The sequence below is a fragment of the Nicotiana attenuata genome, unplaced genomic scaffold (genome assembly GCF_001879085.1).
Source record: "Nicotiana attenuata strain UT unplaced genomic scaffold, NIATTr2, whole genome shotgun sequence".
NCBI classification, from domain to species: Eukaryota; Viridiplantae; Streptophyta; class Magnoliopsida; order Solanales; family Solanaceae; genus Nicotiana; species Nicotiana attenuata.
This window is the reverse complement of record NW_017671359.1, coordinates 71,477-96,669: the sequence shown is the minus strand read 5'-3', so window position 1 is coordinate 96,669 and position 25,193 is coordinate 71,477. Positions and strand designations below refer to the sequence as shown.

At 38.0% G+C, this 25,193-nt stretch overlaps 1 protein-coding gene across 1 annotated transcript; it reads right to left on the bottom strand.

The window, feature by feature from the left end:
- Window positions 1–11,480: 11,480 nt before the first annotated feature.
- LOC109207784 lies at window positions 11,481–24,330 on the bottom strand. Its single transcript, XM_019370776.1, has 2 exons — window positions 23,973–24,330; window positions 11,481–11,641 (listed from the first exon to the last, which is right to left on the bottom strand). The coding sequence occupies exons 1-2, from the start codon at window positions 24,328–24,330 to the stop codon at window positions 11,481–11,483; spliced, it is 519 nt and encodes a 172-aa protein (XP_019226321.1).
- Between the last annotated feature and the right edge of the window lie 863 nt (window positions 24,331–25,193).

Here is a 25,193-nt window from a genome sequence, read left to right as displayed (position 1 = left end):
AGTTAGGGGTGGCAAGTGGGTCGGGCAGGGCCCTAAACAGGCCTAACGGCCTAGTCTCGTAGGCCACGATCCCGGGCCGGTAGCTGTCACGACCCGGATTTCCCATCCTCGGGAGTTGTGATGGCGCTACTAATGGGAGCTAGGCAAGCCAACCTTACATAATTACTACACTTTCATATTTCTTCTCTTTAACAAAATACCAGACGATAATATGATAACAACGGAATTTTAAATAAATAAGAGGAAGTCAATAGTAATATATCTTAAGACTACGTCGATTATAGCTTTCAAAACCTCAAATACCCAAAACCTGATGTCACAGTGTCACAGACTGTCTAAGAGTCACTACATACAAGGTCTGAAGAAAATACAAAAAATTGTTTTTGAACGAAGAAAATGAAACAGGCAATAGAAATAGAGGGAGACGCCAGGGCCTGCGGACGCCTGCAGGTCTACCTTGGGTCTCCGGGTGGACCGAAGGAAGCCCTCCAACTACTGTCCGAAAGCTGCTCCTGGATCTGCACACAGTGCAGAGTGTAGTATCAGCACAACCGACCCCATGTGCTGGTAAGTGTCTTGCCTAACCTCGGCGAAGTAGTGACGAGGCTAGGACCAGAGTACCAAATAAACCTGTGCAGTTCAAATATATATATACAGCGGAAAAGAGATATAGAGAATAACCAGTCAATGTGGGAGGGGGAAACATGCTGCGGGGGAGATAACAGTTCCGAATAAAAAGGTATCAAGTAAGGAAAGAAACAACATAACTAGAATATCCACAAGAATCAGAAATCAACAATTTGCACGGCATCACCCTTCGTTCTTTTACTCTCGTCCTTACCAAATCAATCATATAATAACGATGTGCACGGCATCACCCTTCGTGCTTTTACACTCTTTCCTCACCATGTAATCAATGAAAATCGGTACGGAATGGTACATCGTACGGCACGGCATCACCCTTCGTGCTTTACATTCTTTCCTCACAATAGCAAACAATGCACGGCAACCCTTCGTGCTTTAACACTCTTCCTCACCCAAACAACAATCACAAACAAAGGGGCAAGGAATTAAGCAAAATAATGATAGAAATCCCGGCAAGGGAACACAACTAACAATTAAATCCCGGCAAGGGAACAACATCAATAATCTCAACATCCCGGCAAGGTAGATAATCAACAAAGAAACAATATCCCGGCAAGGGAACGATTTAATAACTATTTCTCTTTCTTTCACTTTTATTTTAACTCACTTTACCACTTGAGCCAGTGCTCCAAAGGGGTTCAATCATCTCATATACTTTCACAATTTGTAATATAACTTGAGCCAATGCTCCTCGATGTTCAGAGATCACAATTTCCTTCCACAAGCTTTTCACAACAAATAGAAATCATCACCAAGGCATGAAAGATACAACAAAATCAAGATATTCACAATATTAGGACTCATGGTCATGCTAGACACCAACGTATAGATACTCGTCACCATGCCTATACGTCGTACTGAACAATTGCCACATAGCAAATAGGACTCAACTCCTAATCACTCAAGCTAAGGTTAGACCAAACACTTACCTCGAACTTCCACGGCCAACTCAAGTTTCAATTATAGCTTTACCCCTTGATTCCTCCGCCAATTCGCTCGTATCTAGCCACAAGTTACTTAATTACATCAATAAACACTAAATGAATCAATTTGAATGCATGAAAATGAGTTTTCCAAAGTTTTACCCAAAAAGTTAAAATCGCCCCCGGGCCCACTGGTCAAAACCCGAGGTTCGAACCAAAACCCGATTATCCATTTTCCCACGAGCTCAAATATGTAATTTGTTTTGAAATCGGACCTCAAATCGAGGTCCAAATCCCCAATTTTTGAAAAACCTAGGTTCTACCCAAAACACCCAACTTCCCCCATGTAAATCATTGATTTGAAGTTGAAATNAGAAAATCAGTAAATAAATGTAAAGGACAACATAACTCAATTATCAGCAAGAATCAGGAAAATCAAAGACAAGTGCACGGCATCACCCTTCGTGCTTTTACTCTCGTCCTCACCATTGGAATCAATATAAATTGCACGGCATCACCCTTCATGCTTTTACTCTCATCCTCACCATGAAATCAATATAATAGGCACGGAATGGTACATCGTGCGGCATGACATCACCCTTCGTGCTTTACACTCTTTCCTCACAAAACAAGCAATGCACGGCATCACCTTCGTGTGTTAACTCTCTTCCTCACCCAAACAACAATCACAAACAATAGGGAAAGGAAATAAAGGAAATTTGCAATAAGAATCCCGGCAAGGGAGCAATAAGTCAACAATTAAATCCCGGCAAGGGAACAACATCGATAATATCCACATCCCAGCAAGGGAGATAACATATAAATCAACTATAGCCCGGTAAGGGTGACAACATAATGATCTCTTGTCTTTCTCACTTTTACTTCATAATTCACTTCACAACTCGAGCCAATGCTCTAGAGGTTCAATTGTCACTTATACATTCACAATTCGTTATACAACTTGAGCCAACGCTCCTCAATGTTCATAGGTCACAATTATTTCCATAAACTTTATACAGCAATTAGAAATCTTCACCAAGGCATGAATAATACAACGAAATCATGAAAATCACAATATAAGACTCACGATCATACTTGACACCAACGTATAGATACTCGTCATCGTGCCTATACGTCGTACTCAACAATTACCACATAGCAAATACGACACAACTCCTAATACCTCAAGCTAAGGTTAGACTAAACACTTACCTCGATGCCTCGAACACTAGTCGTTTCAATTATAGCTTTACCCCTTGATTCCACCGCCAATTCGCTCGTATCTAGTCACAAGTTACTTAATTACATGAATAAATGCTAAATGAATCAATTTGAATGCATGAAAATGAGTTTTCCAAAGTTTTACCCAAAAAGTCAAAATCGCCCCCGGGCCCACGTGGTCAAAACCCGAGGTTCGAACCAAAACTCGATTACCCATTCCCCCACGAGCTCAAATATGTAATTTGTTTTGAAATCGGACCTCAAATCGAGGTCCAAATCCCCAATTTTTGAAAAACCTAGGTTCTACCCAAAACACCCAACTTCCCCCATGAAAATCATTGATTTGAAGTTGAAATCATGTTAAAAGATGTTAATGATTGAAGAAAACTAGTTAAAAACGACTTACAATTGATTTGGAGAAGAAAGGTTGTTTGAAAAATCGCCTCTTATGTTTTTTGGGTCTTAAAAATGAAAAATAACTGAAAATCCCGTCTAAATATACTGCCCTCAGATGCCCTGTGCGGACCGCAAAAAATCAACTGCGGCCGCATAGGCTTCCTGTGTTCTGCAATGACAGGTCTTAGTATTTTGGCCATAACTTTCTCTACAGATATCCAAATTGTGATTTCTTTACCTTTCTTGAAACTAGACACGAAGGGCTACAACTATCATTTATGAATCATCTCAAAATTTCTTGTAGATCAAAAGATATAGGCTTCCGAAGTCGGACCAGTGAATTTTTCTTCACCGCGGACCGCACAAAAGCTAGTGCGGCCGCATAAGCCTCTCTGCAGCAGCAGTCCATATTGTGCGGACCGCACTGCCCTGTTCAGAGGTCCTGCACCTCTCTGAGCCTGCAACAGCTCCGTTTTAAGCCTAAGACACCCCGGAACCTACCCGAAACTCACCCGAGCCCTCGGAAATCCACACCAAGTGTACACAAAACTTCAAAAATATCCTACGGATTTATTCGTGTAATCAAATCATCAACATAACATCATGAACATTAAATTAAACCTCAAGATCAACGAAATTTTCTCAAAACTTCTTTAAACATCAATTTTGCAATTAAAGTCCGAATCACGTCAAACGGACTCCGTTTCTTACCAAACTTTACAGAGTTATCTTAAATCATATATAAGACCTATACCGGGCGCCGGAACAAAAATACGGGCCCGATACCATCATATTCTAAGCAAATTTCATTTCAAAATACTTTAAACAATTCCAGAAAACAATTTTCTTTAAAAATTCATTTCTCGGGCTTGGGACTTCGGAATTCGATTACGGGCATACGTCCAAGTCCCAATTTTTTATACGGACCCTCTGGGACCGTCGAATCATGGGTCCGGGTCCGTTTACCCAAAACGTTGATCGAAGTCAAATTAACTCATTTTATAACCAAATTTTTACCATTTTTCACAGATTATCATATTTAAGCTTTCCGGCTATGCGTCTGCGCACGCAAATTGAGGTGATGATAAATGAGGTTTCCAAGGCCACGGAAATACAGAATTCAATTTAAGGCAAGTGATGACCTTTTGGTTCATCATAGTTGTGCTTGATATTGACGCACATGTGATCAGTGAGCCCGGGCATTATGGCTCGAAGGGTACCCTATATGGATTGGTATGATGGGATCGGGTTGCACTCCACAACAGTACAGTGATGAGATGTGGCTCCTTATTTCTATTTTGTGTATGTTGCTTTCACCTTGTTGAGGATAGTTCATTGTAAAATGCTAAAAATTTCCCTGCCTGTTCAACTTGCTTAGTATTTTTCTTATTTAGAATTCTTACTGTTATCTGTCATGTCTGAATTATTACTTGTTAGTGTACGGAACCGAGTTGCGTGTGGCTCCATATGATTGTTATTGGTGCTTATCGGTGTGTATGCTTGTATTGGCTGAGATGAGGTTCCTAGACCTGAGATTTGCGCTATTGTATTGGGATGAGGGAGGTTTAGAGGAATAACACTACATTTTGTTAAGGAAGTGGGCAATGGTCCTGGTTGGGCAAGTGAGTTTCTTGGCTTATTGATCAGATGAGTGGTTAAGCGGTTATGCGTGTTCTTTCATCATTGGTAGGGTATGAAGGTTTTGAACGAGGTTCTAATAAGTATAAGGTTTGCTACCGGCATCAGATTTGTTTTGGATTTGGTTTGGGCAGTAATGATGGTCAGTGGTTCCTACTGGATTGTCGAAGTGATGGAGAACGTCATGTGATTATATCATGTATTATGGTTGTGACTTGATACAGCTTGTTCGGATTTATACAGTGTGTGGCTGTGGGGTTCGGATCTTGTAATGAATTCTGGATGATAGAGATGTAGTTCAAAGGTTTAAGGACCATGGTTGAAATGAGGACCTCTAATTATGTTGTGTTGGCGGGCTTATGTGGATCAGGGTAACGTGGGATCTCCCCCGGGTTTATGTTTAGTATGGTTATGCCATGATTTGATAGCTTTGGAACGGCTCCTAGCGCGTTCAAGGACGAACGTGTGTTTAAGTGGTGGATGCTGTAACGATTCGACTGGTCGTTTTGGGTATCAGCACTTCGCTCGGTGTTTAGAGGGCTCGAGTATCTCCGCATGATGTATTATGACTTGCGTAAATCGTCAGTATTGATTTTAAAGTTATCCGAAATTGGTTTAGGGGAATGAACTTCAAGATTTAAGTTCTAAGCTGGAAAAGTTGACCAAGTTTGACTTTTTGGCAATTGACCTTGGAATGGTCTCAGTTCCGTTAGCTTCTTTGGATGATTTCGGACTTAGGAGCGCATCCGGATTGTAAATTGGAGTTTTGTAGTGGAATTAGTCTTGAATTGGCGAAAGTTGAATTTTTGGAAGTTTGACCGGGAGTGGACTTTCTGACATCGGGGTCGGATTTTGATTTCGAAAGTTGTAATAGGTCTGTAATGTCAAATGTGACTTGTGTGCGAAATTTGAGGTCGATCGGAGGTGATATGATAGGTTTCGGCATCAGTTGTGGAAGTTGACATTTCAAAGTTCATTGATTTCTTCTTGAGGTATGATTCACTGTGTAGTCATGCGTGATTTGAAGCTTCGAGTAGGTTCGTCTTGTCATATGGAACTTGACTGCAAAATTTAGCGCCATCCAGAGTTGATTTGATAGGGTTCGGATGCTCGGTTGTGATTCTAGAAGTTCTTGAAGTTTAATTTGATTTTCATGCGTTTTGGTGTCCGATTTGTGGTTTTACAAGTTATTTTGATGATTTTAGCGCGCGAGCGACTTCGTGTTGTGGTTTTAGACTTGTGTGCGTGCATATTTGGTTTGGAGCCCCGAGGACTCGGGTGAGTTTCGGATTGGTTTCGGAATGTTCTTGCATAGTTTTTAATTTCTAGTTCTGGTATCTTCGCATTTGCGAGGTTTTGATCGCAAATGCAGCCATCGCATTTGCGAAGAAACCTCGAATTTGCGAACCTGGGCGACTGGGCAGTTTTCACATTTGCGATGAACCAGCCGCATTTGCGAAGGCTGGTCTTCGCATTTGCAAAGTTTTTGTCGCAAATGCGACCTCAGCCGGAATCCTTCAGGTTCGCAATTGCAATGTATTTTTTTAATGCGACATCTGCAATCTGTTAAGTGCTGAGAATTTCGAGTTTTTGCTTCATTTTTCATATTTTTGAACCCTAGCTTCGAGGTGGGACGATTTTGAGAGGGGATTTTCATGCCAAATCATTGGGTAAGTATCTTTAATCAATTTCCAACTATATTTCATGATTTTATACAATATTTAACATCAAATTCATGGGAAAACTGTGGAAAAATTTGGGGATTTTGTCAATGTTTTGAAAAATGAAAATTTGGGATTTGAGAGTCGAATAAGACTCGGATTAGAAAACAAAATACATATTTGGACTCGGGGGGCTATGGGTAGTCAAGACCTACCTTTGGACCCGGATTTTGACCGGGCGGGCCCGGGGTTTGACTTTTGTTGACTTTTTAGAAATTGAATGAAAATTATAGCTTTATTAATCGAAATTATTTTCTCTTGCATTGTGTGGTGTATTCAAGTCGTCGTTGGCTAGATTGAGTCGAGCGGAGGTGAATTTGTAGAGGAAGAGGCTACGTTGAGTGTTGAGTTAGCCGAATCGAGGTAAGTATTTTGCTTAATCATGCTCAGGGGGTGGATTATGTTATATTTGTGTTTGTAGAATTTCGTGACATTTTGCTTGATGCCTTGACCCTTAGATACTAAGGACATAATATTAAATGATAGATATTAAGACTTAGTTTGTTAGAACTTGATCAAACTTGATAAAATTGTAAGAATACATTGATTTGTCTAATTTGGTCATCTCTATGAGAAATCATTACTACATTACTACAACCGATATTCTTGACATGCTAGACCATATACTTGTGTTGTGGATCATTTATGAGATTCGTAGAAGTATTTGAATAATATGGTTCTTGAGGTTTGTTGAACCATTATTGTCTTGGAAGGTTTTATTTGGAAGATGTGTTTGGTATATCCGTTTAAGCACTCTCCTCGATGTTATTTATACTTCCTGCCTTGCCATTTTATTGATATTCATATGCTTGGTAAGGAAGAGTGTAAAGCACGAAGGGTTATGGCATCCAATTCTATATTCATTATCATGTGAGGAAGAGTGTAAAGCACGAAGGGTGATGCCGTGCCATTTTATATTCATTATCATGTGAGGAAGAGTGTAAAGCACGAAGGGTGATGCCGTGCCATTTTATATTTATTATCATGTGAGGTAGAGTGTAAAGCACGAAGGGTGATGCCGTGCCATTTTATTTATATTGTTATGCTTGTATGTTACGGTGAGGTCATAGCATGAAGGGTGTTTCCGTGCAGGTGAGGACGAGGGACATGCATTCTGATGTGATATTTGTTTCCCGTGTATGCGGGTGCGCCCTTACTTTGAAATGTTATTGTTGTATTTACATATTTGGTGTGACTTGTTGTTATTGTCTTGTACTTGACTTTATCTCAATTGTTGTTGTATTGTCCATGTCTTTTTAGTTGCTTAACTTGAAATTACCATGTCTATTCCTGCTTTTATAATTATACTCATGTTGTATCTATTGTGTTGCACTTTAGTATAATTCTTCCACCATGCAAGCCATTCATGCCTTTACTTGTTAACTTATAAAGAACATGTGTTTTCTTCTTAATTCTTATATTTGTACTTAGGCCTCCATATGCTAGTTAATTGAAGTTGATATTCCCTGTTTTTCAATTGTTGTTGTTACTCACGTCCTTTCCGCTTAGTCCTTTACTGTGATCCACATATGTATCCTTCTCCATTGTTGTTACTTGCGTATTTCCTGCTTAGTAATTTCTATTATTGTGTTCCTGTAATATGGTTGGCACTGTTACAGGATTTCTTGGAAAGGATGAATTGAACGCACGAAGGGTGTTGCCGTGCCAATTGAATTGTTTCATAAATTTATTTATGTATGGTGAGGATGAGATAAAAGCACGAAGGATGTTACCGTGCCATGTGATTTGATATTTTGACATTTTAGACATATATCTCATACCAGGGAAGATCGTAAATATTCTAATGTGGTTCTTTATAGTATTCATTATCTGACTTGCCGGGTTGTATGTGATACTTTTATCCATTATACTTTGAACTGCTTTACTGTTAAACTAATGTACAAGTTATTTAAATAAGCATCTTTTTTTAACTAAAAGCCGCGTCACTACTTTGACGAGGTTAAACAAAATACTTACCAGTACATGAGGTCGGTTGTACTGATACTACACTTCTGCACGTCCCGTGCAGATTTTGGAGCGGAGTTGCTGGTGAAGTCGGGTGATAATTCGGAAGAAGTTCGTGCGTTTGGATATAGCTGCCACTTGTCCTTGGTAGTTTAGATTATTGCTAATCTGTTTATGTAATCTTCAAACAGAACGTGTATTTATTTATATCGGTTTTGAAATTTCAAATCTTAGAAGCTCGTGATTTGTACTACCAGCTCTTGGTAAACTTGTAAAGGATCAGTTAGCTATTCTCTATTTTCTTATTATCTCAGTCGTATTGTGTTGTTCATGTTAGTTGGCTTACCTAGCGGTTGAGTTAGGTGCCATCACGACTTGTGATTTTTGGGTCGTGACATATACTAAAAGCACGAATACCTTCAGCAAAATGTTGTTCGCCTTTCTTATCCTTCAGTAATAGAGTTCACATTGGACAAAATAGTAATTTAAGTTATTGGGTTAATATTTGACAATATTTTAATTGATTTTCTACTATTTAGGAGTAGTTCCGTTTTAGGTTAATTTTTTTGTGTGGGGGGGGGGGGGGGGTAGGGTTAATGGAATAGGAAATTTCGTATATTTTGGAGTGTTAAATATCTCTTTTTATGTTTAGGAGGATAACAATATTAAATTCTTGCAATTTACATTAGCTTTCGTTTGCTTTCTAATTTCATTATATTTATATTTCTCCTTTTAGGTTTAGGAAGGATTTTTATTTAATAAGATTTAGGGGTTTTATTGTTAATAAAGTTTTGATAATTTAATTCTTTATAAATATATGCCGGGTAAAACGCATGCATTTTGAACTCAGTTTAGGAGTTTTTATTTTTTAATAATTCTTTTGTAATTTTTAACTATACATAATGTGACTTTACATAATTCTTTTTCTGTTTAGAATTGTACACATGAGTACTTCTAAAAAAGAAGTTCCAATTCCAGTTGTCATCATTAAAACTTTATTGTTCAGTAGAAGCTACAAAATTAAGGATCTTTATATTCTTTTTCTTTGACTTTGAGCAAAAAAAAATTTGAAGTTGAAATCTAAATTCACATATTTATATTAGTAGTTATATTTTGCATTCACGCATTTGTATTAATAGTTATATTTTGTATTCACGTATTTATGTTAGTAGTTAATTTTTTATTCACGTGTTAGCAACAAGAAAACAATTTTATTTTTTATAAAATTAAAATAAAACCAAATATGATGAATTGTAGATCCGGAGCTAAGTCATGGCTAAAACTTGAATATCCAAGTAGATTACATTTGGGAGTTAAGTCGAAGATCACGGTGGTCTTCTGAGTAACTGCGATTGTAGTTTTCTTATGGCCTCACATCTAAAACTCGACAAAGCTGCTTACCTTTCTTTCAATGCTTTAAGATGGAAGTACGTAGAGTATAGGACTTTCTCAATCTCCGTCCAGACGGATTTGATTTCTTATTCATTCCTTCTCTGCTCCTGAAAACATATCAAGATCAAGGATGTTAAAAAGACAGAGTCAATCAAAAGATCAAAGAGTTATTTTTTTTCTAAAGTGACATTCTCTCTTCTATCTATCTATAATTGAATTATGAACTTCATTAGATATTTCAATTTAGAAGCAATAGTTGAACCGGCATAATAAAGAAGCTAGCAAAAGGGTAGGTTAAGAGTCAGATTCGGCCAAATAAACCAGTCTTCTTGCATCTTTGAATTGACTAAGCATTTTATCATATATGTTTGTAGTAACTGAATTTTCCAGTAACGTTTAGCCAATACATCTTTATTTTGGTATTTTTGATTGTGAATCTTGGTTGAACTTGACAGTCACCATATTGCGTCAGACTTTGTGCTTCAACCTTTTATCAAGCTATTTCTTATACTATTTTGTCGTGCTCTCATATAATAAAATATAATATAACTAAAATATTTGATGCGGTACACACGTGCAATGCACGTACACTAAAGCTAGTGTGTGTGTGTTTGTGTGTGTGTATTACAAAAATATTTTTCGATTATTATCTTGAGAGCGGCTATACAAAGTTATTTTCCCATCTTAATTCAGGGAAAAGAATGCTTTGGTAGTCCAAGACAAACAAGTAATAAATTAATCCATGTTGGTTTCCCAAGTTTAATTGCTCTGCAGAAGTAAAGGCTTACAGCTTGTTTGGATGGTTGTTACTTATTGTATTGTATCGTATTGTTATTTTAAATACGACATCTGTTTTGGTTGATATTTAAAATTTATTGTATCGTATCTTTAAATCTATAGTTACAAAACGACGAAAAGTGTCACTTTATCGAACGACGGATTTGGTGTGGTGGAGTCATTTTCTTGCTTTTTTTCTCTCATCTTGCACTTCCTTACTATTAAATAATCATAATTTATGATTTACCCTACATTTTTATATAATAATTCTACTATGTATCCTCTTTTTCTTAGTAATGATGCAAGTTTATACTTCATATTATTGGTGCGTGATATCATGAAACAACGGCAAATGATACAATCTATCCAAACATTGTATTCATCAAACAATACAATACAATGTGTTGGACTTTAAGCATTGGGCTTTAAAGACTTTAAGCATTGGGCTTTAAAAGTCTAAGAGTGTGAATTGAAAATGGTGGGAAATAAAATGGAGGGAAATAAAAATTTGAATGGAGTGAGCTTTTGTCTTGAACTTTGTCCCTCATTGGTGAGGGACAACTACATTTGTGTGTATATATATAGAATCACTTCTTAGAGCTCTTAAAAGGAGTTGAAGAGAATGAACCCTCGCGCCGTCGTCGTCGCTCGTTCGGCTCGGCTTCGGCTTCGGCTTCGGCTTCGGCTTCGGCTTCGGCTTCTTTGGATTTGGACTTGGATTTGGATTTGTCAAATGATCGATAAGATTATTTTTTGGACAAAATTTATTTAATTAATTATTTAATAATTAATTAAAAGTCAGTCAGTTAATTAACGAAATTAACTGAAAGTTGAAATCCAAATTAACGAAATTAACTAAAATCTTGAAATCCAAACGCTGAACGTTTTTTTCCCTTCTGAACAGACGCTTTTCCTGAACAGCCACACCTCTTCCGATAATTGCTTCTAAATTCTGAGGCATGGCTGCATTTTCGAAACACTGAAACATTACAGAACTTCCTTCCTTCTGATTATCCTGCATTCTATTTCGCAGAATTCTCTCAAATTCGTAAGTGTGATTTTGCTCCGTTCTTTGAGTTCGTTGGTATCCTACAGTTTGTATTGCCACTGTTGTAGGAAGGTTTATTCCATTTTATCCTGGGAGGATTTAATCCATTACCTTGGCAACGTGTGAGGGGGTTAAAATTTCTTAAGGAGGCACAAGAAACTTGTGGACTCGGAATATTTTTTATACTTTACTGTTTTTTCCAGTTTTTTATTCTAACAGTCTTTCTGATTTTGTGTTTTAACACAGTAGCGTTCACAAGCTTAAGAAATTTTATCTAACGTTTCTGTGTTGAAATATATATTATAAACTGTCATATATATTTTGTATACTAGTTTGGAGACTAAATCCTTCGTGCTTTCTACTCCAATAATTGTTCTGTCCGGTTTAAAGCATATCAAAACTTTACCGGAATAATAAACGTACAGGTTTGAAGTATATAAAAACTTCAGCATTGTTACGCGTTGTATGTTTGGTTTGGTATTCAGTTTGAAGATATCAAAATTTCACTGATTTAACAAAGTTCTGTTTTGTTTCCAACTCTACAGAAAAAATGACGAATGAGAACCAAACTAATGAAAATATTGCGGGAACGGGTGCTACTGTTATGAATGTTGCTGCCTCGTCAAGCCGTTCAACTCCTGCTCATGCTATGGCACCAGCAGAAAAACCCGGAATGTTTTCCGGAATCGACTTCAAACGTTGGCAAATGAAGATGCTCTTCTATCTTACTACGTTGAGTTTGCAGCGATTCATCAAGGAGGATCCTCCAGTCCTGGCTAAAACTCCGGATGACAAACGATTTGTTGTAACTGAAGCATGGAAACATTCTGATTTCTTGTGCAAAAACTACATTTTGAGTTGTTTGGAAGATAGCTTGTACAATGTCTATAGTGTCATGGAAACTTCAAAAGCGTTATGGAATGCGCTTGAGAAAAAGTACAAGACTGAGGATGCCGGACTTAAGAAGTTTGTGGCTGCAAGGTTTTTGGATTTCAAGATGATTGACACTAGGTCGGTCATAACTCAAGTCCAAGAATTACAAGTCATTGTGCATGACCTCCTTGCTGAAGGTATGACCCGAATCAATAAATTTATTAATAGGAGTTATCTTGTTATTAATTATGAATTTATTATTGAAGGTATGGTCATAAATGAGGCCTTTTAAGTCGCCGCTTTCATTGAGAAGTTACCTCCGTTGTGGAAGGACTTTAAGAACTATCTAAAACACAAGCGGAAGGAGATGACACTTGAAGACTTGATTGTTTGAGGATAGAAGAAGATAACAAAAATGCTGAAAAGAAGTCACGTGGAAACTCGACAATAATAAGGGCTAACATTGTTGAGGAGGCGCCACAAAATAAGAAGAGAAAGAAGGCTTCTCGACCAAAGAATAACCCAAGCAAGAAAAAGTTCTTGGGTAATTGCCACAACTGTGGAAAACCTGGGCATAAGGCCGTGGATTGTCGTGCACCAAAGAATAATAAGAAGAAGAAGAATCAAGCTAACATGGTTGAAAATGCTGAAGAAATGGAGGACTTGTGTGCCATGTTTATTTACTTAATAGTAAAGATGAGGCAATTGATGCTTTCAAGCAATACAAGAGTGAAGTTGAAACACAACTAAACAAAAAGATCAAAATGATAAGAAGTGATAGGGGTGATGAATATAAGTCTCCTTTTGAAGAAATATGTTTGGAAAATGGCATTGTCACACCTCCTTTTTCACTACACCCGCGAGGGCGTAAAGGAGTTTTTCCACTTAAAGGACAATCGGAACGGGATTTGTTATTAAAATTCAGAGTCGCCACTTGGGAGTTTTATGGTGTCCCAAGTCACCGGTTGAATTCCGAAACGAGGAAATTATGACTCTATTAATAGTCTGCGAACCAGAAATCCGAGTAAGGAATTCTGTTAACCTGGGAGAAGGTGTTAGGCATTCCCGGATTCCGTGGTTCTAGCACGGTCACCTAACTGTTGTAATTGATTTTATCTGATTTCAAAGCATGTTCTAACTTATGTGCCTTCTATTAGTAAACCGCTTTTATTGTTATTTTTTAATAAGAATTGCAACGTCGTGAAAATGCGTCTCGAACCACGTCGCACCAGTGCACCCGTGATTGTCAACACATTTCAACTTCGTTGAGATTTGGATTTGGGTCACATAAATGTGCACCCACATTTAGGAAGGTAATATTATTAAAATGCGCGCCTAAAGCAACTACGCGTTTATTATCTTTGAGGAAGACCGTGAAATTCGCTAAACAGTCCGCCCGAATTATAAGTATTTTTATATAACATTTATTGAGGGCCCCGCATTTGTATTTCAATTGGCGAGGCTCGTCTCATTTATTATTTAAAAGGCAAATCTAAAGTAGACTACGATTTTCTATTTAGTTGTCTCCAATAATGAAAATAGCCCTAATTAATTTGCATGTTCAATATACTATTACGGGAGGTTGGTCAAAAATCAGCTTCGAGTTCAGGGGATTACATTAACAGCCTCAACGTTTATGAGAAGGCTGCCCAAATTGGGTCTTCGTACAAACCCCAAATGAAAAGGTAGTCTTGGATCAGGACTAAGCCATACGTCCACGAAAGGCCCAAACCAATTCAACTTCAATCTACTAGCAGGCCAAACAATCTTTGATCTGGTTTTGAACAATTAAATCCATCAACGAAATACTATAGACCTATTACCAATTTGGTTTCGAATTCTTTGGCCTTAATCACATTTAGACTGAAGGAGTTTCTTCAAAGTAAGTATAGAAATCAATGACACTAGAGTAACTAGAATTTAAAATTATCACAGGATAGAACTTGACTACTTTGCAAGAGTATCTACTGAATCTGAAATTCAAAGCTACAGTTCTTAAGATCAGGGACCATTTGATTTTGTGAAAGTGCAATACATAAATTCATATTTCAAGTTTCACTTCCAATCAACGTCTACTCTATCTGAAACCTCGAATCCACAGAAGAATCATCAGTCAACTAATAGTCACTATGGTTCGAATTAATACAAAACATGTAATTACCTAATGAGTGCCATGGCTGAGGGTTAAAACGAAAGGACACACATAAGATTCCATGCGAGTATTACAAAACCGACAGTCATAGAATTGACAAACTAATTCCAGTTATGAATTTCCAGTTTTAAACAGTTCACAGTCAACTACCTAAGCTAGGATAATGTACATGACATTAATTACACTTCATCAGAGAATTCAATATGAGAAGAATAATCATCACTTCATTCCATTCCCCAAAATCCGAGAGTTACAGGACATGTAACTGGAAAATAGAGTATGAAACGAGTGAGGATCAGCAGCAGTGAGCAGGTAGTCAAACAACAACTCAGATTCAAGTTCACAGCCCAACAAATTTTATCAGAAGCAACCCAGAAATGAGTGGAGGAAACCGCAGCACCAACAATTGACCAAACGAGCTTGATTTATCAAAGCATAGTTGAAATTGACCCAGAAACAAACTCAATCACATCGATAATCAAACACCAGGACTCTCCAGCTATTCTCTTCTTCAAACTAGGCTAAGGATTCGAAACAATTACTAAAAAACTGAAACTGACCTAAGGAATTCAATGTAACAGTGTTTTTGAGTTTTTTGTTATATCTTTTTTGATTTTCTGAGAAGTTTTGGATCTAAAGGAGATTTCAAATTTCAGATCTAGCTTTGAATCTGAAATTCAAATTTCAGCTGTAGGATTTTTTTTTTGGGGAATTTTAGAGGTTCCAAAACTTGTTCTCTAAGGCATTGGCATGCCTTTTCATAGGCAAAATGAGGGCAGCCCTCAGATTTTCAGCTTTCTTTTTAGTCCCTCTTTTATTTTCAGATTAGTCCTCTATTTATTGACTTGTTTCTCAAGTTAACTCACTTATCTTCTGAAATTTACCTTAAAACCCATATCTAGAAGCTTCTAGGAAGTTCTTACTAGATTCTCTACCCTTGAATTGCCTATCTTACCCTTATTTTGGCTCTGAAATTACAGAGTCTTAACGAATTGACCCATTTTAGGTGCCCAAATTACCCTTGATTTAATCCAAAATTACCAAACATATGCTTACTGACCACCAGTCCCTTTTCACCTAGTTAGAATCTGACTATAGTTAAGCTAACTACTCTAATTTCAGTTATAACCAAACATTACCAATTAAGAAGATTTAATAGTTGAACTAATTAATCAAACAGCTTCTAATTAACACTAAACACTAAACTAGCTTTAACCAGAATCACAAAACTTAAAAGAACAAAATTGCTTCAAACCGTCAAACTCACACACAAACCAAATCAGATCAAAGCGAATCAGAACAAAACTCAAATTGAAATCAAGATAACAAATTAAAACAGCACTGCATCAATTAACATGAATAAACTGAAACCCTACTGACGAACAATCAATATGGACTTAAACTAAACTTAGAGCATTTGAATAAAACCTATTCTTAAACTAATGACAAATTTGAAAAAAAATTTCATGTTATCAACTAATCATGGAGAAAGAACAATCATGGAATTACTTCACAACAACATGAGAAAAAAGGAAAACAGAGACAAAATTTGAACAAACTCACTGATTGTGACTCTAGGGTTCTTTCGGCTCATCACTTCAAAATTCACCCAACTCCGGCGAGATTCGAGTGGTTTCAGGGATGTTTGAGGAGAACTAGTACAGGATTTAATTATGTGAGAGGCAAAGGGGGCCTCAGGGTATTGACTTGGGAGTGGTTGAAGCCGGCGCCGCCAACTTGAGGTGGTGGAGTTTAGGGGCGGCGGGCTAGGGTTTCCATAATCTGAGGCGATACAAGGGAATTTTGGGAAAACAGAGTGTGGTATAGGTATGGGGAAGGGAAGGCAAGGTTGGGGTGTGAATTTGGTAATGTTTGGGTGGCGGCGCCGCCGTGTGCGGCGGAGGCGGTATTAGGGTTTTGCATATTCGAGCAGTTTGGAAGGGTTTTGAAGAAATCTAATGGTAGATTAGAGATGGGGAGGTGAAGGAGACGCAGTAGTGTAATTTTGGGGCTTGTTGGATGATCGCTGCCGGCGGAGGCGATTTCCGGCCGGCGGCAAGCGGCGGAGGACGGCGAGGTTAAGGTCTCTGATGAACAAGTGAGAGAGATGGGAGGGTGAGGGGGTCTGAGGGGGGTAGGGTAGTGTTAGGACATATTTATATCACAAAACCTAGGCAGTTCTCGTCCGTTGGATCAAAAGAATCAAGGGTTGTGATTAAATTGGGGGAAACGGGGTCGTTTTGGTAGGGTGTGGAGGCTGGACCGGGTTGGCTATGACTGGGCTTGATTTTGGCCAGATTTTTGGGATTTCATCTTGGGCGTTTGGGCTAGGATTGGTTTGGAAGGGGTTTGGGGTCTGGGCTTGAGTGCCTGAACAAAAATGGCCCAATGTTGGCCAGCCATATGCTTCTTTATTTTAGTTTCTTTTTATTCTTTTATTTATTCTTGTTTTATTTTTGTTTTCATTTGTTTATATTTTTTTTATATTTTCTGACTTAATAAAAATGCAAAAATAAAGACCTAATATATTTAAAAGTTAAACTATTTCCTAAAAATGTTTAAAAACTATTTCAGGGCAAATTCAACAATTAAAAATGCAAAACTGGACTATTTTTGTTATTTTCTTTATATTTTGTTCTAAAAACCACTTAACCCCCTAACTAATCCTAAAATATAAAACTAAATCCTAAATGCAAATGCCAGATGTATTTTTTATATTTTTCATACGAATTAAAACAAACACCAAAAAATGCAACAATTATCAGAAAATAACACAAAAATTCACAAAACTTGTGAAATAATAAAGAAATCATTTTTGAATTTTTGGGAATAATTCATATAGGGCAAAAATCACGTGCTCACAGGCATCATTCACCAAACAACTGCCCCTTACTCTCCACAATCTAATGGAATTGCGGAGAGAAAGAATCGAACGTTGAAAGAGATGATGAATGCGTTGTTGATAAGTTCTGGTTTACCACAGCACTTGTGGGGGGGAAGCTATACTTACAACTAACTGAATAATCAACGTGTACCTCATAGTAAAACACAGTCCATTCCCTATGAAAAATAGAAAGGAAGGAAGCCCGGCTTGAAATACTTCAAAGTGTGGGGGTGTTTAGCAAAGGTACAAGTTCCTAAACCTAAAAGGGTTAAGATAGGTCCAAAAACGGTTGATTGTGTATTTATTGGATATGTAACCAATAGCAAGGCATATCGTTTTGTGGTTCATAAGTTAGAAAATCCTGAGATTCACGTTAATACGATAATAGAATCAGTTAATGCTGAATTCTTTGAAACTCTTTATCTGTATAAAAAGGAAAGTGAAGTGACCTATCAAAAGTCAAAACGACGTCGGGAGGAAATAACAGATGGTATGCCTAATGAGGAAAATCCGAGAAGAAGTAAACGTCAACGAACATCTACTTCATTCGGTCCAGATTTTCTAACTTTCCTGCTAGAAAATGAGCTTCGTACCTTCAAGGAAGCAATGTCTTCATCAGAAGCACAATATTGGAAAGAAGCTGTCAATAGTGAAATAGAATCCATATTGAGAAACCATACCTGGAAATTGGTTGATCTTCCTCCAGGTAACAAAATATTGGGTTCTAAATGGATTTTCAAGAAGAAAATGAAAGACGATGGTACTATTGACAAATACAAGGCAAGACTTGTTGTCAAAGGATTTAGACAGCGAGAAGGTCTTGACTATTTTGACACATACTCGCCGGTAATAAGAATTACATCCATTCAGATGCTAATAGCGTTAACCGCCTTATATGGTCTTCAAATCCATCAAATGGATGTAAAAACAGCCTCCTTAAATGGTGATCTAGAGAAAGAAATTTACATGAACCAACCTGAAGGGTTTGTGGTTCCGAAAAAAGAAAAGAAGGTGTGTCGACTTGTTAAGTCCCTTTATGGACTAAAACAAGCACCCAAGCAATGGCATGCGAAATTTGACCAAACCATGTTGTCAAATGGATTTAAGATTAATAAATGTGATAAATATGTTTACATTAAGAACGTTCCAAATCATATAGTCATTGTTTGCTTATATGTTGATGATATGCTAATAATGAGCAAAGACATTGCCGACATTCAAGCTACTAAGCGTATGCTTGCTAGTAAGTTTGATATGAAAGACTTAGGAGTTGCCAGTGTAATTCTAGGAATTAAAATCCAGAGGACTCCTCACGGTCTAGCTTTGTCTCAATCACATTACGTGAAAATGGTACTTGAAAAATTCAAACACTTGGAATTTAGAAGTGCAAGAACTCCAATTGACTTAAACCATCATCTTATAAAGAATAAAGGTGAAGTACGTCTCAATTGGAGTATGCTCGTGTGTTGGGAAGCTTAATGTATATCATGAACTGTACACGACCTGATATAGCTTGTGCAATAAGTAAACTTAGTCGATTCACAAGTAATCCCAACAAACATCACTGGGTGGCAATGAAACGAGTTCTGGGATATTTGGAATATACCCAAGACTACGCTTTGCACTACAATAAATATCCTGCGGTTATCGAAGGATATAGTCATGCAAATTGGATAACCAGCTCAACAGAAACAAAGTCCACAAGTGGATATGTTTTTACTGTTGGTGGAGGAGCAGTATCTTGGAAGTCTTCCAAACAGACGTGCATCGCTCGCTCTACAATGGAATCAGAGTTTATAGCTTTGGATAAAGCCGGTGAAGAAGCTGAATGGCTTCGAAATTTCTTAGAAGACATTCCGTTCTGGCCAAAACCTTTGGCTCCTATTTGCATACATTGCGATAGTGAGGCTGCAATAGGACGTGCAGGGAGCGTTATGCATAACGGAAAGTCTCGTCATATACGACGAAGACATAACACCGTTAGACAACTACTTTCTAGTGTAATTATCACTATTGTTTATGTAAGGTCAAAGGATAATGTGGCGGATCCGCTTACAAAAGACTTAACTAGAGAGGGAGTTGAGAAATCATCTAAAGGAATGGGACTATGGCCGAGGACAAGTCAACATGGCGGTAACTCTACCTAGAATTTTGGATATTCCGAGATCTAGGTTCAAGGAGCTCAAACAAAGTTGTGATTGACCGGTTCAACATTGTCAAAGTAAAATCTTTGGTCCATTCTCGTGATGAAGACAATGTTCAGTAACAAGGATAGAACTTTACACGTTCTTTAATGATTACCTAAGTGTGATGTGGTATTTATCAAATAGTGTCAATCTAAAGGATTACACGTTTAGGAATCACCTATGTAAGTGTGAAGTGGAAGCCACTTCAATGAGAATTCTGTAAGGCCAATTCTCTACGCACTTATGAAACCAGGCGGTGTTCATGGCTGAAACGAACACAACAATGAGAACCAAAAGACGGTTAAGGGTTGGGGTTGTGACATATGGTTGTCTAGGTATACACTAAAGTTCGACGGTTCAAAGATATCAAATCTACCGATTGACCGAGTATATCCGACATATGTTCACTACGGAAAGTTCAAAGGAAAACCTACTTATCCAGATGCAATTAATCCTTACTTGCAAATCACACAACTTTCATCTATGATCATTCTTGTTACAGTCATTCCCATTCTTGTGGTGGATTGTTGGACTTTAAGCATTGGGTTTTAAAGACATTAAGCATTGGGCTTTAAAAGTCTAAGAGTGTAAATTGGAAATGGTGGGAAATAAAATGGAGGGAAATGAAAATTTGAATGAAGTGAGCTTTTGTCTTGAACTTTGTCCCTCATTGGTGAGGGACAACTAAATTTGTGTGTGTATATATAGAATCACTTCGTAGAGCTCTTAAAAGAGTTGAAGAGAATGAACCCTCGCGCCGTCGTCGTCGCTCGCTCGGCTCGGCTTCGGCTTCGGCTTCGGCTTCGGCTTCGGCTTTGGATTTGGATTTGGATTTGGATTTGTCAAATGATCGATAAGATTATTTTTTGGACAAAATTTATTTAATTAATTATTTAATAATTAATTAAAAGCCAGTCAGTTAATTAACGAAATTAACTGAAATTTGAAATCCAAATCTGAACGTTTTTTTTCCTTCTGAACAGACGCTTTTCCTGAACAGTCACACCTCTTACGATAATTGCTTATAAACTCTGAGGCATGGCTGCATTTTCGAAACACTGAAACATTACAGAACTTCCTTCCTTCTGAATATCCTGCATTCTATTTCGCAGAATTCTCTCAAATTGGTAAGTGTGATTTTGCTCCGTTCTTTGAGTTCGTTGGTATCCTGCAGTTTGTATTGCTATTGTGGCAGGAAGGTTTATTCCGTTTCACCCTGAGAGGATTTAGTCCATTACCTTGGCAACGTGTGAGGGGGTTAAAATTCCTTAAGGACGCACAAGCAAATTGTGGACTCGGAATATTTTTTATACTTTACTGTTTTTTCCAGTTTTTTATTCTAACAGTCTTTCTGATTTTGCGTTTTAACACAGTAACGTTCACACAATGCAGTACACTATAAAACGACATGTAACAGCAGTCCAAACAAGCTGTTAAATGTTAAACCTTTAAGTCCGTGAGACGTGACCGGAACCCGACTATCAGCCCCGTCGAACAAACCCTTACTAGGTTACTATGCTAACATTATATTACCAGGAAATAAATAGCAGATTTATAAATTAACATGATCCATAATAAGGAGCTAAACGCCTACACAAATCCCATAAACCAAGTACATATTTATAGGTAGGTCTGTCAAGTTTAGCCCAAATCCCAAATGACCCTTTCAACCCGCCCAAGGTTAGGCTGGTTATTGACCCGCTTATTTATTGAACTCAACCAATTTTAACCCAATCCGTCTCAACTCATTTAAAGTTGGGTTGATTCTTAGTCCAAATTGATCCATGAATAGCTTTGTAAATATATCTTAGAAATAAATTTATTTTTTTGTTTGTTATGTTATATATGACCATAAAAAAAGAAAAAAAAGTCTTATTTAGTAATTATACAATTCATAAAACTAAAGATTGATAGAGTTGGACGAGTTGGACTATGACCCAAATTTTAACCTATTTTGGCCCAACTCATCTTAGCCCAAGTAATTTTTCGCCCAAAATCGACCCAATCATCTAGTGAATATCAATTCTTGCCTGCTAACCAAAAGGTGTTTTACTTTGGGTCTATGAAAGTTAACGTGCAGAAACTTATGATGTGGTATTTTGTCTTGTGAATGTTTGTTTGCTTGTATTTTCGGTCGCTTTACATTTTGTGGAGATTTGTTAGGGGCGGACCGACATACGTTATAGTTGGTGCTTCTTCATCCAAATATTGTTTTATTTATATTGGAAAACTTAGCAAAATTTGAATAGACAAAATGTTAAAGAATGAAAGAAAGACTTTTAAAACTTGTAATTTAAAACGAGATATAAATATTTGTGTGATTGTAAATTATTTCATTATGTTAAAATAAAAGGTTTTAAATTAATTTATTTATGAAATTAGAAAACTATTATTCTTTTACGAACCTACTAAAAAGAAAATAATGTCATATTAAATGAAACAGAGGAGTAGTAAAAAAGTGACAATATCAGAACATTTTGAAGGACCTTGTAATATTCAGGACATGGGAGTAATTGATTATGTGTTCTTTTCTTATCTCCTTTTTTTTTTTTTAAATTCAAAACAATAACAACAACAACAATAACATACCCAGTAAAATCCCACTAGTGGGGTCTGGGGAGAGTAGAGTGTACGCAGACCTTACCCCTACCCCGAAAAGGGCAGAGAGGCTGTTTCCAGGAGACTTTCGGCTCAACAGGAAATGCAATAATATCAGAAGAGAAATAAGAGAAAAGACATGTAACAATAAAAGATACCAAAAAGAAAATAACCACAACAAATAAGTGAAAGGACAATAACACAAAACTATGCAAAATACCAATGTGAATACAACAAAGACCGCTAACAAACCTAACGAAACTCTACCAGACTACCAGGTACAAAGAGGGAAGAACTCTCAACTACCCCCTAGCCTACCACCCTAATGCTCGACCTCCACATGTTCCTATCAAGAGCCATGTCCTTGAAAATCTGAAGTCGCGCCATGTCCTGCCTGATCACCTCGCCCCAGTACTTCCTAGGACGCCCTCTGCCTCTTCTCGTACCTGCCAAAGTCAACCGCTCACACCTCCTAACCGGTGCATCTAGGCTTCTCCTCCACACGTGTCCGAACCATCTAAGCCGCGCTTTCCGCATCTTGTCGTCCACGGGAGCCACGCCCACCCTCTCTCGAATATCTTCATTCCGAATCTTATCTAGCCTAGTGTGCCCACACATCCATCTCAACATCCTTATTTCTGATACTTTCATCTTCTGGATATGTGAATTCTTGACTGGCCAACACTTAGCTCCATACAACATGGCCGGTCTAACCACCGCTTTATAGAACTTACCTTTGAGTTTCGGTGGCACATTCTTGTCACACAGGACTCCAGACGCTAACCTCCATTTCATCTAACCCACTCATATACGGTGCGTAACATCCCCATCGATCTCCCCATCTCCTTGGATAATTGACCCTAAGTACTTAAAACTTTCTCTCTTGAGAATGACCTGTGAGTCAAGCCTAACTTCCACATTCACTTCCCCCGTCATGTTGCCGAAGTTACATTCCATATATTCTGTCTTAGTCCTACTCAACTTGAAACCTTTAGACTCTAGAGTCTGCCTCCATACCTCCAGTCTCCCATTAATGCCGCTTCGCGTCTCATCAATCAGAACTATATCATCAGCGAACAACATACACCATGGCACCTCTCCTTGGATATGGTATGTCAGTGTGTCCATCGCCAGAGCAAATAAGAACGGGCTGAGCGCAGATCCTTGGTGTAATCCCATAACCACCGGAAAAGGCTCTGAGTCACCTCCCACAGTCCTAACCCGAGTCATAGCTCCATCATACATATCCTTTATCGCCCTAATGTAAGCCACCGGCACACCTTTCACCTCCAGACACCTCCAAAGGACGTCCCTAGGGACCTTGTCATATGCCTTCTCTAGGTCAATAAACACCATATGCAAATCCCTCTTCCTATCCCTATATAGTTCCACCAACCTCCTGATAAGGTGGATAGCTTCCGTAGTAGAACGGCCCGGCATGAACCCGAACTGGTTTTCCGCTATAGACACCGCCCTCTTTATCCTCATTTCCACCACCCTCTCCCAGACTTTCATGGTATGACTTAGTAACTTGATACCCCTATAGTTGTTACAATTCTTGATATCCTCTTCGTTCTTGAACACCGGAACCATTGTACTCCACCGCCACTCATCAGGCATCCTCTTTGTCTTGAAGATAACATTAAACATCCCAGTCAGCCACTCCAAGTCTGCCCTACCCGCATATCTCCAAAACTCTACTGGAATCTCGTCAGGCCCGGTCGCTTTGCCGCGACTCATCTTACCCATCGCACCCACGACCTCCTCAACCTTAATGCGCCTACAATACCTAAAGTCTCGATGACTCTCGGAGTGCCCCAATTGCCCTAACACGATGTTTCCATCCCCCTCTTCATTCAGAAGTTTATGAAAGTACGACTGCCATCTTTGCCTAATCTGGGCCTCTTCCATCAATACTCGACCGTCCTCGTCTTTGATACACCTCACTTGATCCAGATCGCGAGCCTTCTTCTCTCTCGCTTTGGCCAATTGAAATAACTTCTTATCCCCACCTTTGCTCCCAGTTCCTCATAAAGCCGACCAAAACCAGCAGTCTTAGAATCAAAATGTACAACAACAATTTCCTCCATTTCAACAAGCTGGTGGATGCAACTAAATTTGAGGTACATGTCGATTTCCAATATCCCATAGAAATAATTTTATCATACGGTATGTACTATATATAGTTAACTACTTGCTATAATAGTGGGAGTCCAAAACTTAATTAATAATTTTTTGAACATAAAATACATTTTTGATGTTAAAAAAAAGATACAATAATGGGTATTTCGCAGTTTTATACTGCGAATTGGCTTAACGGATTTTTTGCCGTTAAGGCATTTCGCAGTATAAAACTACGAAATATTAAAAAAATAATTTTTTTATGACATTTCGTAGTACAGTACTGCGAAATAGGCTGATTTTAGGCCCCACCAATAATTAACTGACATAAAAATAATTCAAATACATAAAACATAGTATAATACTGCGAATTACTTTGAAAAATTGTACACCCCACGGTCGGACTTGCCTTATTTATAGGCGCTTCAATTTTATAAAAATTCATTCCACACTTAAACTTCAAACATACGTTTATTCTCTCTTCTCCTTATCAATCAATTTTTTACAATGTCTGAAGTGCCAAAAATAAGAGTTTCACTGTATTGGGGGTGAGGGGTGAGATTGTGGTGGAGAATAACTCTGTGAGGTATAGCTCACCTCCACAGTGTCATGTTAAATTGTCGCTTAATATGGAGTACGATACATTGGTATCG